The 20,041-nt window shown below is 36.4% G+C and overlaps 1 protein-coding gene across 1 annotated transcript in view; it reads right to left on the bottom strand.

Annotated features, from left to right (window-relative positions):
* Positions 1-20,041, bottom strand: part of RYR2 (ryanodine receptor 2) — a 794,727-nt gene that overhangs the window by 500,150 nt on the left and 274,536 nt on the right. Inside the window, 2 exon segments of the mRNA XM_078156251.1 lie at positions 6,564-6,578; positions 18,934-18,954. Of these exon segments, the coding sequence (XP_078012377.1) occupies positions 6,564-6,578; positions 18,934-18,954 (36 nt within the window).

The following is a 20,041-nucleotide window of genomic DNA, read 5'->3' as shown; positions in this document are numbered from 1 at the left end:
AACAGAGTGTAACAGGAAAAGCCTCTTGAAAGTAGTAGTATGTAAACCAATTCTAAAAAGAGTCCAGGAATTCCACGAGGAAGTGAGAGGGAATACATTTTAGGCAGGGGGGGAATATGTGTATATATGTATATGTATAGGAAACATCAAAGAGACCAGCTTGGCTGGACGGAAGAATGAATCAGAAAAAGTAATGTCATGAATTCAGAAAGATAGGTTAGAATCAGAGTGTGAAGAATTTTAAATGTCCAATAGAGACATTTGTGTTTTATCCTAGAGGCAATGGGGGGCATCTAAAGCTTCTTGATCAGGGAAATGACATGGTCATAACCTATGCTCTAAGGACACTAATTTGGTAGCCATATGGAGGGTAGACTGGAAGAGCTTGGATGAAAGAAGATAACAGTGTAGTTCTAAGACATATTCTTCCTACTCTCCCATCTCTTCTTGGTGGAATTCAGTTTGTACAGCATTGATACTTTGAGAAGAACCACTAGCATGAAACCAAACCATACTTTATCAGATGGTGTGGTACAGAGGACAGGTTGCTGAAGGGATAGGGTTGGAGGAGAGGTAGAGGGGTTCAGGCTATTTTACTTAGAAAAATCTAATGACAACATTTTCTTTCTAACATTCCGTGCTACTCCCAAAGTTCCACTAAAGAGGTGACTAGAGTATGCAAAAGATTTAATGTATAAATATCAATATCAGTTTTTATTTAAAATATGTATCAATATAACATAACTGTTATTACATTAATATGTAGAAAGAATTTCTCTCTGAGGAAAAATCTGAGGAACAATGTTATTTGGAATTATTTCCAAAGTAAACTGGGTCATTTAATTTATTACTGTCATAAGTTTAAAATGCTAACAGAGATCAGCAAGCTATAGTATATAAAATTACAAGGGTGGTGACTAATAAAGCTTATCACTATTTGCACATTAAAATTCCTGGCTCTTTTTTTCTTATTGTTTTATAAAATAATATTAGTCTATTAATTACTCTTTGCAATTATTGCTGATTAAAGCTATTTTTGTCAACTATATACCATTCAGGTATGTCAAAGATTTTTTTAAAAAAATTTAATTATTATATTTTCATTATTCAGAAGTGGTCATAGGAAACTTGGGGTATTTCCCATAACTATTTTATTTTAATAATAAAGAGAATCTTACACAACTTATGTAAATCTAACTCAGATTTTTTACCTTTTGATGCTATTTTATATCACATAATTATCTATTTAAAACAATGGAGCCACGAAATATGCAAAGTACTTCAACCTATGTTACAAAACAAAGTAGAGAAAGGAAGAAGTGAATTTTCAGTTCTCAGGTTTCCAAACATGCAATGTGTACCTTCTTTCTTACATATGACATACAAAATTTTAAAAGTGACAAAATACAATTATTTTCTCAACTTGGACAAGGAGGAAATTGACTGCTTCATAGAGGAAAATAATATGGCTTTAATCTGTCTTCTCCTTGGGCTAATGGTCAGCCTCCTTAAAGTAATAAGGCAAAAGCAACTTCAGCCACATTCAAAATTCCCATAAAACATATATACGTGTCATTTGTTCTTGCCTGAGATAATAGCACCTACCTTGCAGGGTTGTTGTGAAGATCAAATGAGATAACATTTTTAAAGGCATTATGCACATAGTAGGTGCTATATAAATACTAGGTAGTGGTGGTGGTGGTGGTGGTAGTAGTAGTAGTAGTAGTAGTAGTAGTAGTAGTAGTAGTAGTAGTAGTAGTAAGTAGTAGCAGCAGCAGTAGTAGTAGTAGTTGTTGTTGTTATCATACTAATAGTAGTAATAGTAGTACATAAACATGACAAACCTAGTTTAACAATAATGTATCAGATGTGGCAATCATGATGGTATCTTTACCAACAAATTTCCTCAGGAAACAGCTCTAGCTTAATGACAGCACTAAGCAATAGGAAAACATCTGTCTGCTTCCAACAGGGTAAGCAGTTCTATTTCAGATGGGAAATTCAAAATTATTGAAGATGAAAAATAAAAATAAGGATTACTTCCTTTAAAATGCTTAAACTTGATAAAATTCCATGCCTATGGCCTGCATTAATAAAATTTTAACAGATAGGCATGAAAATATACAGGCCTTTAGGCCAGTTCTGGGAGCTAAGGGTAAGCAGTGACAAATATGAGTAAGAGGTTAGACCTAAAATAAATAGATTCTTTCTCCTTTGGGATGTGCTGGGGCTGGCTTAGGGCCTAATTTTCCTTCTCTTCTGTTCTAGTTAAAGTGATTATTTTTCCTCTGGATCATAGGCCAGCATCTGCTCTGAAAATCAGACTTAAAGTTGCATGAGACTTACTTAAAGTCAGAGGTGACTTATCCAGGGGAATATAGAAATTATGTATCAGAGACAGGATTTGAACCTAGATCTTCCTGACTCCTTGGTCAACTTTCCATCTACTATGTCTCACTGCCCATCAGTAAGGTAATTACTCTTCTCCACAACTGCATAAAGATCTTGATAAAGAAACCAAAGAAAATTTTCATCTAAACAGCAAGGGGGAGACCCTAAGCAGATCTGCATACAACTCAAAACTATAGCTTTGATTTATTGAAAATGAAGAGAAAAACATTGTAAAATCTATGTACCAACTTTATATTGGCAAAGTGAGTTGGGAAAATTACACAACTATCAGAAAACTCAGGCAGGTCAGGGAAAATAAAAGGTTGTCCTAATTACCTGAATATTTTAGGCAAAAGTATTTTTTCTCCCTGAATTATTTAAGTAATTGACCTAAGTCTTTTTTTAATGACATAACAGTCATATTTTGTTTTCTTACCTTTAAGTTTTAAGTGCACAACACTATCTTAATTCAGGGATTTCTTAACAACATAAAAAAAAAAAGTCACAGCAACTAACTTCCTATCTGAATTATTACAGATAAATTAGCAAAGTACAATAAGAGAGAAAACTTGTTTTCTGTTGCAAGAGTTCATTAACACTGATCTGCTGCTACCTGGTGGCTCTTCCATTTTCCCTAAGTATATTTTTCCCCTTAATGCATTCAGAGTCAGAAGACATTGAATAGACTAAGAAGCCCAAAGAGGTTAAGTGACTGGCCCAGCATAACAAAGCTAATTATCAGAACCAGTATTGAACACAGGTTCAACAGCATGCTGAATGTATGTTTGTTAATATTTCATAAATGCTCACTACATGAAAGAATGAGAACGAATAATATTACAAAAATCCATAGTAAAAGTTCCCAGAAAATACTGAACAACAAGAATATAGGGTGCCCCAAAAGTCTTAAAGCCTTTTTAAGTTTAAACAACTCTAAGACATTTGGGATATCCTGCATATATACTGAGGGGACAATGAATAAAGGGGATGGGCATGGGGCTGGAGGTGGATAACAGAAATGAAGACTTAATTTCAAGTCCTACCTCTGACACATACTAGCTACTCTCTAATACTATAAAATTACAGACAAACTAACAATCTGAATTGGTGAAGGGAGTTTGCCTACAAGGAGTTCCTTAACCTGATGAAATCACAGGTCCACATCTCCCTGTCTTCCCAAAAATGAAGACATTATAGTCAATCTTACAATGCTCAATGGCATGATTTTTCATTAGAGTAAACTAGTTCTACTTGTCATATTGACATCTTTAGTCCCTGAAAGCACAAGAACTTTTTTTTATTAACATCTATCAGTCCAGATTTCACTGGAAGGGTTGTAGCAGCACGTACAATTGCTAACATAGCACAAGTTAAAGTATACGTTAAAGACATAGCTATATACATATATATATAGCTATACACACACACACACACACACACACATACATATATATGTATGTACATATATACACATATATGCATGTGTGCACACATATACATGCATGTGCACACATGTATATACACACATTCATGCACACCTGTATTGTGTATATGCACATATATACATGCATGTACACACACACCAGGAGGATTCTATATACAGAGGAAAATATTTGGGTAGAATAAATAATAGTAGTAATAATCATAGCATTTACATAGTTTCTACTATATGTCAGGTACTCTGCTAAGCATGTTACAAATATTATTTCATAAATTGTCAATATATATGAAATCTTGTTATCTTAATAAAATACAATCCCTCAAAGACATGGGAACATGTTAAGGCCAGGGAGCCCTGCTATAGTTTGTTAGGGTTTTTTTGGCTACAACTGCCACTTCTGTTGGCACTATGTTCTACAGTTTAAGGGCAGTATGACTGCCCCAGATTTAATTCTTTTTATCCTCCTCCAATGATAGTAGATGAAAAGTTCTAGTATTGAAGAAAAATATAAGCACTATAATCTGGTTTGTTGTCTTTAAATAAATGTTTCAAAAGCTCTCTTTCAAAACCTCAGATAAATCTTTAAAGTCAAAAATTTAGGAGTTCCCTCAAAAGATGTTGATCACAACCATTCTTGCCTGCCCATCTTGCACAATTCTTACCCATGACCTCCAAAAAGTTCATCAATGGGATCCACCTAACATGACAGAAGCCTTCTGATATCATAAAGGTACCCAGTGGAACACTCTGGCTGTCCACCTTTTATCCCTTGTTCTCATGACATGAACAGTTCATCTTCCCCTTCTGCCATAAAATACTATGATGACATTCTTTACTCCTGTTCTTCAGAGCTGCTTGTTGGTTATATGTTTACTATTACTGTTTCTCTTCTTGAGAACTGGTCTCCCTATCTTCCCTGGATTGGACATCCAGTGGTCACTCAAAGGTCCTGCCCCACTGCTGATCAGCCCAGAAGCTTTGACCTGCTCTTTTTCCAACTTAGCCTAGTTCACTCCTCCTTAAATGTAGCCTGGTGGTACCTCACTCTTAGGATCTCCCTATTTTGTTGCTGGACTTAATGAAAACACCAGATCAACTTTAGTCTTACTAAAGAACTCCCAAACTCAAGAGATCCACCAAGCATCAGCATCCCTAATAGCAGTGACTAGGGATGCACCGCCATGAATGGCTCCTTGGTTTGTAACCTGCTCACAACCACCATGTGCCTTTTCATTCCCTGTGTGATGACTATAATTAATATTTTAAAGGAAGCAATGATCAAGGTTTCAGAGCCACTTGGCAACACTGGCAAACATTTTATTTTTGAAGAAATCCAGGACAGAGCCAGGTGGAGGAAATATTCCTTATGGAAGGTAAAGTCTTGCATATCTCACGTTTGCATAAGACTCTGTGTTGATTACATTAAGTCCCAATGGAATGCAGACACTCCTGAAAGAGATCTGCAATCACTTAAAGGACTGTGGCTTGTCCAATCACATGGGAAAGACAAAATGGGTGAAGAATGTCTCATTGGGGCGAAGTCCAGATAGCCCAGAAAAGGCAGCTACTCCCCTGAGCTCTTCCCAAAACCCCTCCAAAGACCTTTAAACAATGCCATAAAATAATTCTTAGAGCGGCAGAACCCACAAAAGGACAGTGTGAAATAATTTTCCAGCCAAACACAACTTAGAAGATCGGCAGGAAAGGTCTGTCGCACAAGAGTGAGAGTGGAGCTCAGTCCAGGGTAGGCTGTGCCAGCACAGCCCCAGCCACAGCAAGCCAGGAGCAGGCTTTGGCAGCCACCAAATCAGCAACAGGAGCAGCCGCTTCCAGAGCTCTCAGCCCACAGATGTTAAGGGGGTCAGTCAAACAACTGGTCAGAAGATTACAAGGGTCTTTGCTAGCACTGAGGCAGGGGCCATACTCAGATCCAAGTCACAGTCCTGGTATCTGAATAGACACTGAAACACTCTTTTCTTTTCTCTTTTTTTTTTTTTTGGTTGTTGTTGCTGCAAGTCAATGGGGTTAAGTGATTTGCCCAAGGTCATATAGCTAGTTAAGTGTCAATTGTCTGAAATCGGATTTGAACTCAGGTCCTCTTGACTCCAGGGCCAGTGCTCTATCCACTGTACCACCTTGCAGCCCCATTACTTTATTTTTCTTGAGGGTTTTTTTGGGAGGGGTCTATGTTTTCTTTTACATGACTAATACAGAAACGTTTTGCATGGCTACACATGTATAACCTATATCGAATTGCTTGCCTTCTCAATGAGGGGGATGGGAAGGGAGGAAAGGAGAGAATTTGGAATTCAAAGTTTCAAAAACTAATGTTAAAAATTGTTTTGCATATATTTGGAGAAAAATAAAATAATAAATAATTTTAAAAAAAAGAATACCCATCCATTTTCCACAATATTCTATACCATATGTATATCTAGGAAAGACAAATACAATGCTGAGCTGGGCCCAGAATTTAAGAGAAAGACATAGGACTGGACTCCTATCAGGAAACTGCAAAGCACTTTTACTAACCCCAAGTGTCTCATAATGTCAAAGGTCCATCTTTTCTAAAGTTCAATTTAATAAAAATTTTAATTCATCTATAAAATGTGGGGATGAGGGATTAGCTATGTGATTATTTCCTGTAGATGTGTTTTATTTTTACAAAATAGGAAAATAAATTAAAAATGTATGGGAAGGGGACATTTATAAAAATATTTCATTATCTTACCTTCATCATGAATTTCTGTAGGAGCATAAAAAGAAAAGAGAAAGCATTAAACATTCAATTCTTCAAAGATTTCCAAAACTGAATTTTTCTCTGGAAGCCAAATGGAGCCCTCTGATTACTAAACATAAAAATACAGTTGTCACATTGTCACAATAATGCTTATACTAACTACATGTGAGAGAGCAAAAACTTCGCCAAACGATATATCTTTAGAGACATCTTTGAATCAATTCCCTTCTTTTTAAATATTTAAACGCATGCTACTACATTTTAATGTAAGTATTAATATCCAGTTTATTTAGGCAGAGAGAAAACAAAGTGTAGTTAGATTTACAACACATGGACACTATTAGTAAGTGTTTTACCACTTCATTTCAGCTTTTCATACCATAAAACACCATGATCCAGAGAGCAAAACAAATAACTGCAACAAGGTTAGTGCATTAGAAATTAGTAAACGTGTCATCTCTTAATCTAAACTACTCCACTGAAGAGCTAATATTTCATCCAAAGTGAATGTAAAGGAATTCCTTAGGTACTACTTATCATAAAATATGAAAATCAAAGAAGCATGAAAACATCATCTAAGGGAAGACTAAAAACTTCCTTATAAAATGACATACTTAGTGCTAATTATATTGATAATTCCTTTTAATTTTACTCAATTATTTTAGAACTCCAAATATTAAGCTCCTTGAGAGTAGGAACTATATTTCCTTTGTTTCTATTCGTATTCTCAGTCCTTTAGGTAATGCCTGGCACATATTAAGAACTTAATAAATGTTTCTTGACTTGACAATGCATATGAACTCCTAGAATGTTTCTTCTGTACTCCTAGCATGTTTTTTCAATGTTTCCTATGATTTTATACAAAGAGTCAGGAGGATTAGAAATTGCATTTTATTTACAAATTTGAAGCCAAAAATTGTTACAGAAGAAGGGGTAATATGAGAGATTGTATGCATACTTAAATTAGCAATCAGTGAAACTAAGGAAAAAGGATTTCTAACATGAAAATTTCTTTAAATACAAGTATTCTATCTCTCTGACATCATATATTTACTGAATGATGGCTACATTGAGGTCAGTTTCTGTCTTGGGGCAAAGTAAGGATCCTCTCAGGAAATTTGCCAAGAATGATTTGAATGCAGAGTTTTTAAGATATGGGCTTTTAAGACAGATTAATAATTGAGTTACAACATTAATGACATTGCTCTCAGTAAAAGCTCCCTTAATTATTACCATCAGTGGAATAATATGCAAGTTTGACCTTGGAATACAAAATGAAGAGGGCAAGATAACTCTCTGGTCCTAACAAATGTTCAATTTTTCAACAAGCCAAAAGGCAACTCTACACATGGACATTACCATATCGTCAACATAGAAATCAGATTGACTATATACTTTGAAGTTAATGGTGGAGAAGCTCTACACAGTCAGTTAAAACAAGAACTGGAGCTGAATATGTATCAAATAACGAGCTTCTTATTGCAAAATTAAGACTTAAATTGAAGTAGGGAAAACCATCAGACCTGAATAACATCCCTTATGAATATGAGCTGGAGGTGATGAATAGGCTTAAGAGATTAGATCTCATAGATAGTGTGCCTTAAGAACTATGGATAGAGGTTCACAATATTGTACAGGAGGCAACAACAAAACACATTCCAAAGAAAAAGAGCAAGAAAGCAAAATGGCTGTACAATGATGCTTTACAAATAGCTGAGGAATGAAGGAAAGGGAAAGGAAAAAGGGAAAGATATACCCAGAAAGGAAAAAGGGAAAGATATACCCAACTGAATGTAGAATTCCAGAGAATAGCAAGGAGAGATAAGAAGGCTATCTTAAATGAGCAATGCAAAGAAACAGAAGAAAACCATAGAATGGGAAAGACAAGAGAGCTCTTCAAGAAAATCAGAGATATCAAGGGAAAGTTTCATGCAAAAATGGGCATGATAAAAGACAAAACTGGTAGGTATGTACCAGAAGCAGGGGGAATTAAGAGGAGGTGGAAAGAATCCACAACAGAACTATAGAAGAAAGATCTTAACATCACTGTTAACCGTGATGGTGTAGTTACTGATCTAGAGCTAGACATCCTGGAGAATGAAGTCAAGTAAACCTTAGGAAGCATTGCTAACAATAAGGCTAGGGAAGATGACAGAATTCCGGCTAAACTAGTTTAAGTTAAAGGATGATGATGTTAAAGTGCTGCACTCCATAAGCCAGCAAATTTGGAAAACACAACAATGGCTACTGGATTGGAAAAGATGAATTTACATCCCAATCTTAAAAAAGGGCAATGCCTGGGGCAGCTAGGTGGCGCAGTGGATAGAGCACCGGTCCTGGATTCAGGAAGACCTGAGTTCAAATCCGGCCTCAGACACATAACACTTACTAGCTGTGTGACCCTGGGCAAGTCACTTAACCCCATTGCCTAGCCAAAAAAAAAAAAAAACGGCAATGCCAAGGAACGTTCAAATAACAAACAACTGCACTCATTTCACATGCCAGTAAGGTCATGCTGAAGATTCTGCAAAGCTAGACTTCAGCAATATGTGAACTAAGAATTACCAGAAAAGCAGGCTGGTTTTTAAAGAAGCAGCAAAACTACAGACCAGATTGCAAACATTTACTGGATTATGGAGAAAGCAAGGGAGTCTCAGAAAAACATCTACTTGTGCTTCACTATTACACTGAAGCCTCTGACTAAGTGGATCACAATAAAATGTGGCAAGTTCCTCAAAGAGATGGGAATACCAAATCATCTAACTTGTCTCCCAAGGAACCTATATGTGGACCAACAGTAAGAAACACACATGGAACAACTTATTCCTTTAAGATTGGAAAACGAGTATGACAAGGCTGTACATTTTTCACCTTATTTATTTAACTTATATGCAGAGTATATATCATGCAAATGCAGGCTGGATGAATCAAAAGCTGGAATTAAGGTCCTGGGAAGAAATATCAACAACACCACGCATGCAGATGATACCACTCTTACAGCAAAAGTAAAGAGGAATTAAGAATCCTCTTGATGAGGGTGAAAGAATAGAATGTAAAAGCTGGCTTGAAGCTTAGCAGCAAAAAAGCTAAGATTTTGGCAAGTAGTCCCCATCACCTCTTTGCAAACAGGAAATGGAAGAAATGGAAGCAGTGTCATATTTTATATTCTTGGCCTCAAAGATCCCTGCAGATTGGCCACTGCAGCCATGAAATTAAAAGATGCTTACTCATGGAAGAAAAGCTATGGCAAATCTGGACAGCATGCTGAAAAGCGGAGACTTCACCATTACTGACAAAGGTCTACATTATACTCAGGGCTATGGTTTTTCCAGTGGCAATATATGGCTGTAAGAGTCAGACTATAACAAAAGCTGATAAATGCAGAACTGATACTTTTGAAGAAGACTTTTGAGAATCCCTCAGACAACAAGGAGGTCAACTCAGACAAGATTTAAAGAAATTAAATCAGTCTATTCACTGGAAGGTCAAATACTGAAGCTGAAGCTTAAATACTGTGGCCACATGAGAAGATGGCATTCATCAGAAAAGACCCTGATGTCAGGAAAGATTGAAGGCAAAAGAAAAAGGAGACAGCAGAGGATGAAACAGACAGATATTGCCATAGAAACAACAAACATGAGCTTGAACAGACTGAGAGACAGTGGAGATTTGAAGGAGCTGGCATGCAATGACCCATCATGTCACAAAGAGCCACACACAACTGAACAACAAAAAAATGGTTAAACTAATGCAATTTGTTTCAATTATGCTAGGATTTTGGAAGTTTTCTTTTTTAAAAAAAATTTTGCCTAATTTTAAAAACTAGCAGCTGAACTTTTTAAAGTTTTGTAGAGATATAAAACAGGGTCATTCTATTTATTATTTCCCTTTAGAATTTCTAATATCCAAAGAGCCAAACAGGACAGGGGAAAAGGTGGAAAGAAATAGAAAAACAACAGTAAACAATGTTTTAAATAAGACGGAATTTATATGTCAGTAGGTTTCCACAGGACAAAACTGCAAACCTGATTGAGACAACCATAGCCCAGAGTACAAAAGTACATTCTATATTAAAATAGCAATAAAATAAAATCTTAAGAGAGAAAATATTTAATCTTAGTTTCTGTTTGTATAATGTCAGTTTTAATACTATCAAAACTCTGCCAAATTTTGTCAAAGTTGCAACTTCAGAACTCAGTGCTCTTTTAAAATGTCACTATTCACTTTTAAAAATAAAACATATATGTGAGGAGTAAAAAAGAGAACGGTTTACTATAAGATGCATATTCTGAAGCTGAAAGGGTGCTTAGAAACCAATTCAGCCCAGAAAGGTTAAATGACTTGCCAGAGTAAAATGACTGGAGGAGCTAGATAATTTCACAGTATTTCCTACAAAGACCTTTGGCTTGCCTTTTTGTTTGTCTGTTTGTTTGCTGGGGGTGGGGGGTGAGAAGGGTAAGGCTCAGCAAGGAAATGGAAAGATGCATTAGAGAAGATGAAAAATCTATCTCAAGAAGATATTAGGAAGGAAGGGAATCAGCATATCATTTGTAATTATTAAGTGATGATGAAAAACAATGACCAGGAAAATACTAAAAAGGAATTCCCACATAGGAAGAAAAATAATGAAGAAACTGTCCCTGGTTTACGTCAGAAATGTTTCAAATTCATGTCTAGGATACGCTACTATGTCTTCATGAAGAGACTAAAACTTTAAAGCATTTTGTCCAAGTGCTTCATTTAGCTCCCTAATGATAAAATATATAACAGTGACTAATAAAGAAAACTGGCCCCAGTGGAGGCATGAAGCGTATATTCTAACACTACTACCTTAGAGGAATTTTCTGGGCGAATTATCATTTTGCACAAGAACACAAAAGGGAATATTTTAGTTCTAGGAATGAAAGAAAGTGAATAAAGCTAATTAATTGTCTCAAAGAGGGGTTAAAATGCTTTTGAGACGATAGATCAAAGACTGCTCCAATTGCACAGAAGTGCTGAAAACAGTAAGAGTATAATGGAATCAAAAGTGTCCTAACGTTGAAGTCTAAGAAGCTAAGTATGAATCCTGACACTTGAAACTATCCGTGTGATCCTGAGCTTGTCACTTTAACCACTTTTGGCCTCAAGTATGTAAAATGACAGATGACCAATAAGGTCCTTTATCCTACTAAAACTATGATTCAACTTACTATTATATCAGGCTCACCAATTGAAAAAAAAAACAAACAGGAATGGGAACACTAATTATATTTCAAAAAAAGACAGGTTAGTCTTTAAATCTATAGCACAGAGATTTGCACATTAAAATCACTTAAATACTTTTCATTCATAACAGGCTAATCTGCTTTCAAATTTTGAGGATGTGGACCTAATCTTCCTTTATTTGGAAACCTGTTTAATAACACTCAAAGAAGTGATTCAAAAGAGGAAAATAAAAATGGTATCATTTTATCCTATAAATTTAAAATTAGTTCCAAAAGGGGGAAAAAAAAGTCAATCTAAAGGGTCCTGAAAGCCTACTCACTAAAGAGTAGACAATGGAATCCAGACTGAAAAAAAGTTTGGCCAAAAAAATGGTTTTTCATCTTTATTAATGCCTTCATGGATACCTGAAAGATTAAATCTGGTTGAGGGGAGGAAGAAGTTTGGCCAGAGGAGGGGTTAATTAGTAAGATGTTAATTAGCTGATTTTTTTTAAATACAGCAATACTGTATTAAAAACTTATCATATGCTTAAAAAAATTTTAAAGTTGTCTTGTAATTATTTTCTTGATAGTAACATAAAAAGAATGACTACATTTCCATTTGGAGTCCTTTCCACTTCTGTCCAGAAAACATAAAAGTAGGTAAGAAGGACAAGGAAACAATAGGAAGCAAACAGACTAGATTTTTAGATTATATTCAAGACTTATGAACCTCCAAGATCAAAATGGAAAAATATATATTTTCAGCTAACAAGTAATACGATCTCAGCCTGATGATTTCTTAAACAAAAAAAAACTTAATTTAAATCACTAAGGCATTGGCTCTCTACACAAACACACCAAAAAAAATCATAGGACAATCTTTGCCACACCCATTATAATAGCTGCATTTAAAAACAGACAAGGTTTATTGCAAGTCCACAGTCTCAGAGTGAGAAAACAATTAAGATAGGTTTTAAATATCAGGCCCTAGACAGCCTTTTTTTTAATTAAAAATACAGTCAAAGCCTTCATAGAATGAATGAACTTCAGAACTAGAAGAGACCTTATAGATCTATTCCAATTTTCTTGTTCTGCAAATGTGGAAGCAAGGCCTTGAAAGATTAAGTGACTTGTCCAAGGTTGCAAAGATGAGATGCTAAAGATTATCAATATCACCAGATACACCATCACAACAGTATGTGAAAATTGGTAGTAAGACCCACAGTTTACTAATATTCTCAAAGAAGGCAAGGACTATGTTGTAATTATATTTGTATATTCTTTATGCATTACAAATAGTAGATACACAACAATGATGACTTCAAACAAATGAACAAATAAACATATTTGCAAGGATGCTAGGTAAAAATATATTATATTTCTGCCTTTTTTCTTCTTCCAATAGTATAGACTTGCCAATTTATTTTTATTACTTTATAATGGCATGTAAAAAACATTTTGGAAAAGCAACTACAAACTCTAACTTGTTTCTCTGATTCATGTTTATAGACATGAATTGTAGCAATATCCTTTTTCAAAAAAGGTGGCAGGGTGCTTCTCTTTTCCCACCTCAGAAATAGAGAAAATATCTCAAAGCCCCTAATTAAACTTTTTTTAGCATATGTATAAATAAAGGACTTCAGGATTTAGAATCCTCAAGATTTCAATGTCAACACTGTTAAAAATGATCTAAAACATGCTTCAAGGGAGTTTTTTATCTGGCCAAATGCAATATACCACTTATTTACGTGGCTTTTCGGACTAAAAATTCCCACCAATACTTTATAATCCTCAGTGCTCTGAAAAAAATCTAAGGACATCTTCTGACCACATATTATGCCAGTTTACATTTCTACATGGTCAATTTTCATTAGCATGAAAAGACTTGGTTTCAAATCCTGGTGATTCTTCCATCAAATCCTGATCTGTATCCCCCATTAAAAGTGCCTTGTTTCCATTTCTTTAACCCTGATCCACAATGCACCACTCTAAAGGTATCCAACCCTACTACTTTGCAACTAGGCAGTGCAGTGGATAGAGTACTGGGCCTGGACTCGGAAACTGTCCTTCCTGGGTTCAAATTCTGCCTCAGACACTTATTAGGTATGACCCAGGACAAGTCACTTAACCCTGTTTGCCTCAGTTTGCTCATTTGTAAAATGAGCTGGAGAAAGAAAGGGCAAACCACTTGCCAAGAAAACTCCAAATGGGATCACGAAGAGTCAGATACGACTAAAAAACAACTGAGCAACTATTAAGCTCCCTGGAATTCTTGCTCCATAGGTCACAAATTAGTTTTCATCTTAAATCTTTTCCTTTCTTACCCATTCCATCTTCTCGCATTCACTGAGACCTAGGTCCCTCATCATGACAAAGCTTCCCTGCCTATATTTTCTAGTACTGGTTGCCCTTTAATTCATTCGCACCAGCTCACCAGTTGTGGTGGATTGATTACTCCTTGCTCCCCACTGCTACTTCTAGGATCTCCATCCACCACCATCATCAGTAACCTCTTCTCCTTCGAGGTCCATTCAATCTACATTTATCATCAAATCAAAATTCTAACTGTCCACAGACCTTCAGAACATTCTTAATTAGTTCAGTGCCTATATCACAATCTTTCTCTCCTCCCCAACCACTGTCCTCATAATAAGGGACTTTAATATACATATTGATAACTCCTTCAAACACACTAACTTCCCAATTCTTCAACTTACTCATTTCCAGTGACATACTTCTCCATCCCATTGCATTGAACAAAGACATGGTCAGTCATACTGAACTGGCCACCAACTGTCCCACTTACAAGTATTCCACCTCCAAATTCATGAACTCTGATCTTCCTTTATCTGATCATTATCTTATCTTTTACCTTTTCACCTCTGTCTTCCCGGCAACTTCAAACCTGGTTCTTCTTCTTCACTGAAACCTCCTATCTCTCTACCCTCAATTTTCTTCTAAGCCATCACCTTTCATTTGCTATAATCTTTCCTCTTCCCCATCTTGTCCCCTTGATGAACCAGTTCAACTCCACCCTGTCCTCTTTTCCTGAGTCCCTTTCCCCATTATCCTAGTGAAGATCTTGGTCTGACAAACCTCAGCCTTGGATTACTTTCCCCTGTCCCCTCCCCCCAACTACCATCTTCACTCCTACTTATGGTCTGCTGAATATAGCTGGAGAAAATCATGAAGCCATGCTGACTGAGATCACTGCAAGTTTACATTACCTAGTTTCCACTTGGCACTCACTGTGAAAAGTCAATCCTTTTATACGTCTAAACAATTCACTATCCTACTCTCCAAATGCCTTTCCAAAGCTTTTTATTCCTCCTCATGCCTTCCACAGTTCCTTATTCCCCTACTCTGTCAGCTAAGAACCTTGCTTCATATTTCACTGAAAAAAACAAACAACTGAGGCCATTCACCAAGAGCTCCTTCTTCTCCCCTGTTCCTAATTTCACATCATTCTGCCACTTTTCTCCCACTGTTCCACATGAAAAGAAGGCCCTTCTCCTTGCCATGACAAATCACTCTACATGCAAAAGTGATCCAATTTCATTTTGTCTTCTCCAGTAGATTGCCCTATCATTCCCACTCTCTCACTTATCTTCAATCACTCCCTGTCACCTGGTTGCTTCCTTACTACCTACAATTATGTCTATGTCTCATACATCCCCCCAAAACTCTCATTTGTTCTGTCCATCTCTCACCCTTTATCTGTTTTTTTGTTGTGACGCCTACAATAGATTCTTCCACTTCCTTTCCTCTCACTCTCCTCTCAATGCTTTGCAGTCTGGCTTCTGACCTCATCTTTCAACTGGAATTGCTCTCCCCAAAGTTACCAAATCTAATGGCTTTTACTCAGTCCTCATACTTGACCTCTCTGAAGCTTTTTGACATTGCCGTTCACTCTATTCTCAATATTCTCTCTAGGTTCACAAGACACTGCTTTCTCTTTATTCTCTTTCTACCACCTCTTCTCTCTGTTGATGGATTCTAATCCAAATCATACCCACTAACCCTGGGTGTCTGCCAAGGCTCTATGCTGGGCCCTGATACCCTCATCTCTTCTCCCTCTATTCTATCACTCTAGGCAATCTCATCAACACTCACAGTTTCAATGTCAGATGTCTCTCAGATCTACTTGTCCAGCCCTACTTGCCCTCACAAACTCCAATCTTGCATCTCCAACTGCTTATTAGATATCACAAACAATATGTTCCACAGATACCTTAAAATAAAATCACTGTCCTTTCCCCCAAGCCCTGCCCTTTTCATTTCTCTCTGACAGTCTAGAGTACCACCATACTCTAAATCACCCAAGCTCACAACCCTGGTGTCTTCCTCAGTTCCTCATTCTCTCTTATACTCCACAGTTGATCAATTGCCAAATCTTGAGTCTACTTTCATCACATCTCTCATGTGTACTCTTTTCTCTCCTGATACTGCAACCACCTGGTATAGACCTTCTTCACTACATACCTGGGCTAATATAAAAGCCTACTTGTTGGTCACCATGCCTCAGTCTCTTTCTACTCTAATCCATCCTTCACTCAACTATCAATTGATCTTCCTATAGCACAGGCCTTACCATATCATTCCCATACTCAATAAATTCATGGCTCCTGATCACCTTCAGGATCAAATATAAAATTCTCTGGCTTTTAAAGCCCTTTATAACCTGGACCTCTTTCTGTCTTTTCCATCTTCTTACCCTTTACTCCCTCCATGTACCCTGTAATCCAGCGACACCAGCCTTCTCCCTCCAAGGAGCTACAGATTTAATTTCTGAAACAAATTAGTGGTAAAGGGAAATGAGTAAAATGTAAAATTATACTCAGTGACCAAGGATATAAAATGGAGATAATAATTAAAGTAGATTTGCATGTCACTATCAAGGAAATTGAAGACAGATATAAAATATAAATAAAGTTGCCTGATTCTTTTTGAAGTGTGGATAGATGGAAATGTAAAGAAGGACTAGGAGAAACCAGGGGGTTATAATATTATTTCTGGAGAGGCTATTAATAAATTCCATATAAAATGGGGGACTAGCCAAGTCCAGCCCTTAAGAATATGTTCAGTGTGCTAAACTGAGGCAATACCCATGTGCACTTCAGAGCATGCTCAAGTATGACTACTTTCTGCTAACCACATATTAAAGAAAACAGACTTTTGACTAACTATTGAGCTGAAACTGAATAGACACATAACTGCTTTCCTCATGAAGCAACTGACTCCTTTTTCCTTCACTAGTGGTAAGAAGAATAATGTGATATGGGCCTTTTCAAATACAGCCAGGCAGAAAGAAGAAAATACTTCAGCTAATAATGAGTGCCTTCTGAATGCCTCCTTAATTGTAACTCAGCAGTAAATCAAAAGGCTCCTCTTCAAGTGGTAAACAGCCTGGAAACAATACTTGCACATGCACTGAAGTCCTTGTGGGACGTATAATTAGCAAAGCACAATGTGCATATTTATATACCCACCACTATACTCATACTATCTTGAATTTTGGAATAGATTAGCTCTTTAAGATTTCTACTGTTTTATTGAGGGCAGGTAGGTGGTACAGTAGATAGAATGCTGTGCCTGGAGTCAGGAAGACTCATCTTTTTAGGTTCAAATCTGGCCTCAAATACTTACTAGCTGTATGACTCTGGGCAAGGGTCATTTAACCCTGTTTGTCTCAGTTTCCTCATCTGTAAAATGAGCTGGAGAAGGAAATGGCAAACCACTCCAGTATCTTTGCCCAGAAATCCCAAATAGGGTCATAAAGAATCAGACACAACCAAAAAAGACTGAATAACAACAACAATGCTGACAATTCTCAGATCTACCTATCCCTGCCCCAACCTCTCTGCTGACCTCCAATCTTGCATCTTCAACTGTCTTTCAGGCATCTCAAACTAGATGTCCAATAAACATCTTAATCTCAATATGTCCAAAATGGAACTCATTATCCTTCTTCCTAAACACCTCCTACCATCCCTATTACTGTAGAAGACAACGTCTCAGTTCCTCAGGCTCCTAATACCTATTACCCTCAACTCCTCACTATCTCTCATACCTCATATACAATCTGTTGTCAATTTTACCTTTGCACTATCTCTTGAACATGTCCTCTTCTCACCCCTGACACTGTCATCACTATGGTACAGGCCCTCATCGTCTTACCCCTGGACTATTGCAATAGCCTGCTGGTGGTCTGCCTGCTTCAAGTCTTTCCCCACTCCAATTCATCCTCCATTCAGCCACCAAAGTGATTTTCCTAAAGTATAGGTCTTACCATGTCACCCCTACTCAATAAACTCCAGTGGCTCCTCATCACCTCCAAGATCAAACACAAAATCCTTTGTTTAGTGCTCAAAGCTAGCCCCTTCTACCTTTCTAGTCTTCTTACTACCAACCACATACTCTTAAATCCAGTGACACTAGGCTCCTTGTTATTCCACAAATTAAGATATTCCATATTTCAGCTCTGGAATTTTCTCTGGCTATCTCCCATGCCTAAAATGTTCTTTCTCTTCATCTCTTTTATTAGCTTCAAGTCTCACCTAAAATCTTATCTTCTATAAGAAACCTTTCCCAATCCCTCTTAATTCTAGGGCCTTTACTCCCTTAATTATTTTCAATTTATCTTGCAAATAGTTCATTTTTACATAATTGTTTGTTTGTTGTCTCCCCCATTAGATTGTGAGCTCCTTAAGGACAAGGACTGTCTTGACTCTTTTTGTAACACCAGCATTCAAGCATGATGCCTGGCACAAAGCAGGAGCTTGATAAATATTGAATGCCTGAAAAAATATAAATTCCTAGGGCACATAGACTATTTCATTATTGTCTTTGTATTCCCTACCAATAACAGTACCTGCCAAAGTGTAAGAGCTTAATAAATGCTTGCTGATTGATAATCTAGTATGCTTTCATTAGAAAACAAATCAAATCATACAATAACCTGATTTTAAAGGACACATGAAACTACAAGATAGCATGTAGAAACAGATGTTTCTATTTTAAGACTCATGGAATAAAATTAGTTTATACCCTTAATATTGTGATTGCTTTCTACTGATAGAACAAGCAATGTAAGCAAAAGATTAGACATAATAGCAAACATGCAATAACAGTTCAGATCACACAAATTTTTAAAAATACACTGAGGAACATACCCATTTTTCTATATCAATTTGCTGTGAAAAGAAAAGCCAAAATAAAAGTGAATAAGATATTAGCAAATTAACAATCATTTAAATATCTTCATATAGGGTTTCTAGTACCAATCTTTTAGATTACTATTTCCTTAGGTCTTTTAATGCTAATGAAAAAAAAGTTACCCACTTAAATCATAATGCCTAACCTACAGGCACATAATATTTAATAGTAAGTCTTAAGTTAATCCAGTACAAAAATTGTTAACAGACATAAGGTTGAGCATATGTAGATGCTAAAACATCCATGCAGGTCAATGAAGTCAATGGTCAGATTTGAACACAAATTTAAATAAGTATTAAACAAAATCAGTATGCTCCTTGCTTAGGGGCTAATCTTTTAGTATTGATCACTTGAACATATGTGTATGAAGGTATGTGTGTGTATGCGTATAAATAGTATATAATGCACATAAAATTTGTAATAAAGTATGCATTCTCCTAATCTCAGTCTTCCTTCCCTGTATCACATATGAATGCAATATGACAGTTACAAAAAGACATTTCACATGAAGACAAAAGAGCGGACCTTAACAAGTAAATCTGAAATAATTTCACAGCCAAATAGAATTCAAAGAACATCACATTATTGAAGAGTTTGAGTTTACCTCCCAGTGAGCCGTGTTTATTTTTTGTTGAAAGGCAGTATGTAGTACTGGATTAATTGCTAACCTTGAAGCCAGGAATCAACTGTTTCACTTGCTGATTGTGACACAATAGCTGCATGGCCACGGTACAGTCACTTGGCTTCTCAATACTCCAGTCAAGTTTCTTAGAATCTAAAGTACACATGAACTGCTTATCTACATTTACATATGGAAATTCCAAACTAGGCATTCCTTCCACTAATAAAACTATAGATGCAGGCAAAAAAATTGTTTACTGAATTTGTTTTTTTTAATCAAAGGTTATCAAAGGTTAGGTACCTTCCCAATGTAATATGCATAAGAGGCCATGACAAAAGATTAGAACACCAAGAATGCCAAAATCAACAGCATAAGATCAGACCCAAAATAATTCCACATTAATTATTTGATAGGTATAAGTGAGCCATGAAAATTCAGTTATT

The sequence above is a fragment of the Phascolarctos cinereus genome, unplaced genomic scaffold (genome assembly GCF_003287225.1).
Source record: "Phascolarctos cinereus isolate Bilbo 61053 unplaced genomic scaffold, phaCin_HiC Scaffold_5;HRSCAF=322, whole genome shotgun sequence".
Classification (NCBI taxonomy): Eukaryota; Metazoa; Chordata; class Mammalia; order Diprotodontia; family Phascolarctidae; genus Phascolarctos; species Phascolarctos cinereus.
Note: the sequence above shows the minus strand (reverse complement) of the source record. Positions and strands in the feature narration are given on the sequence as shown.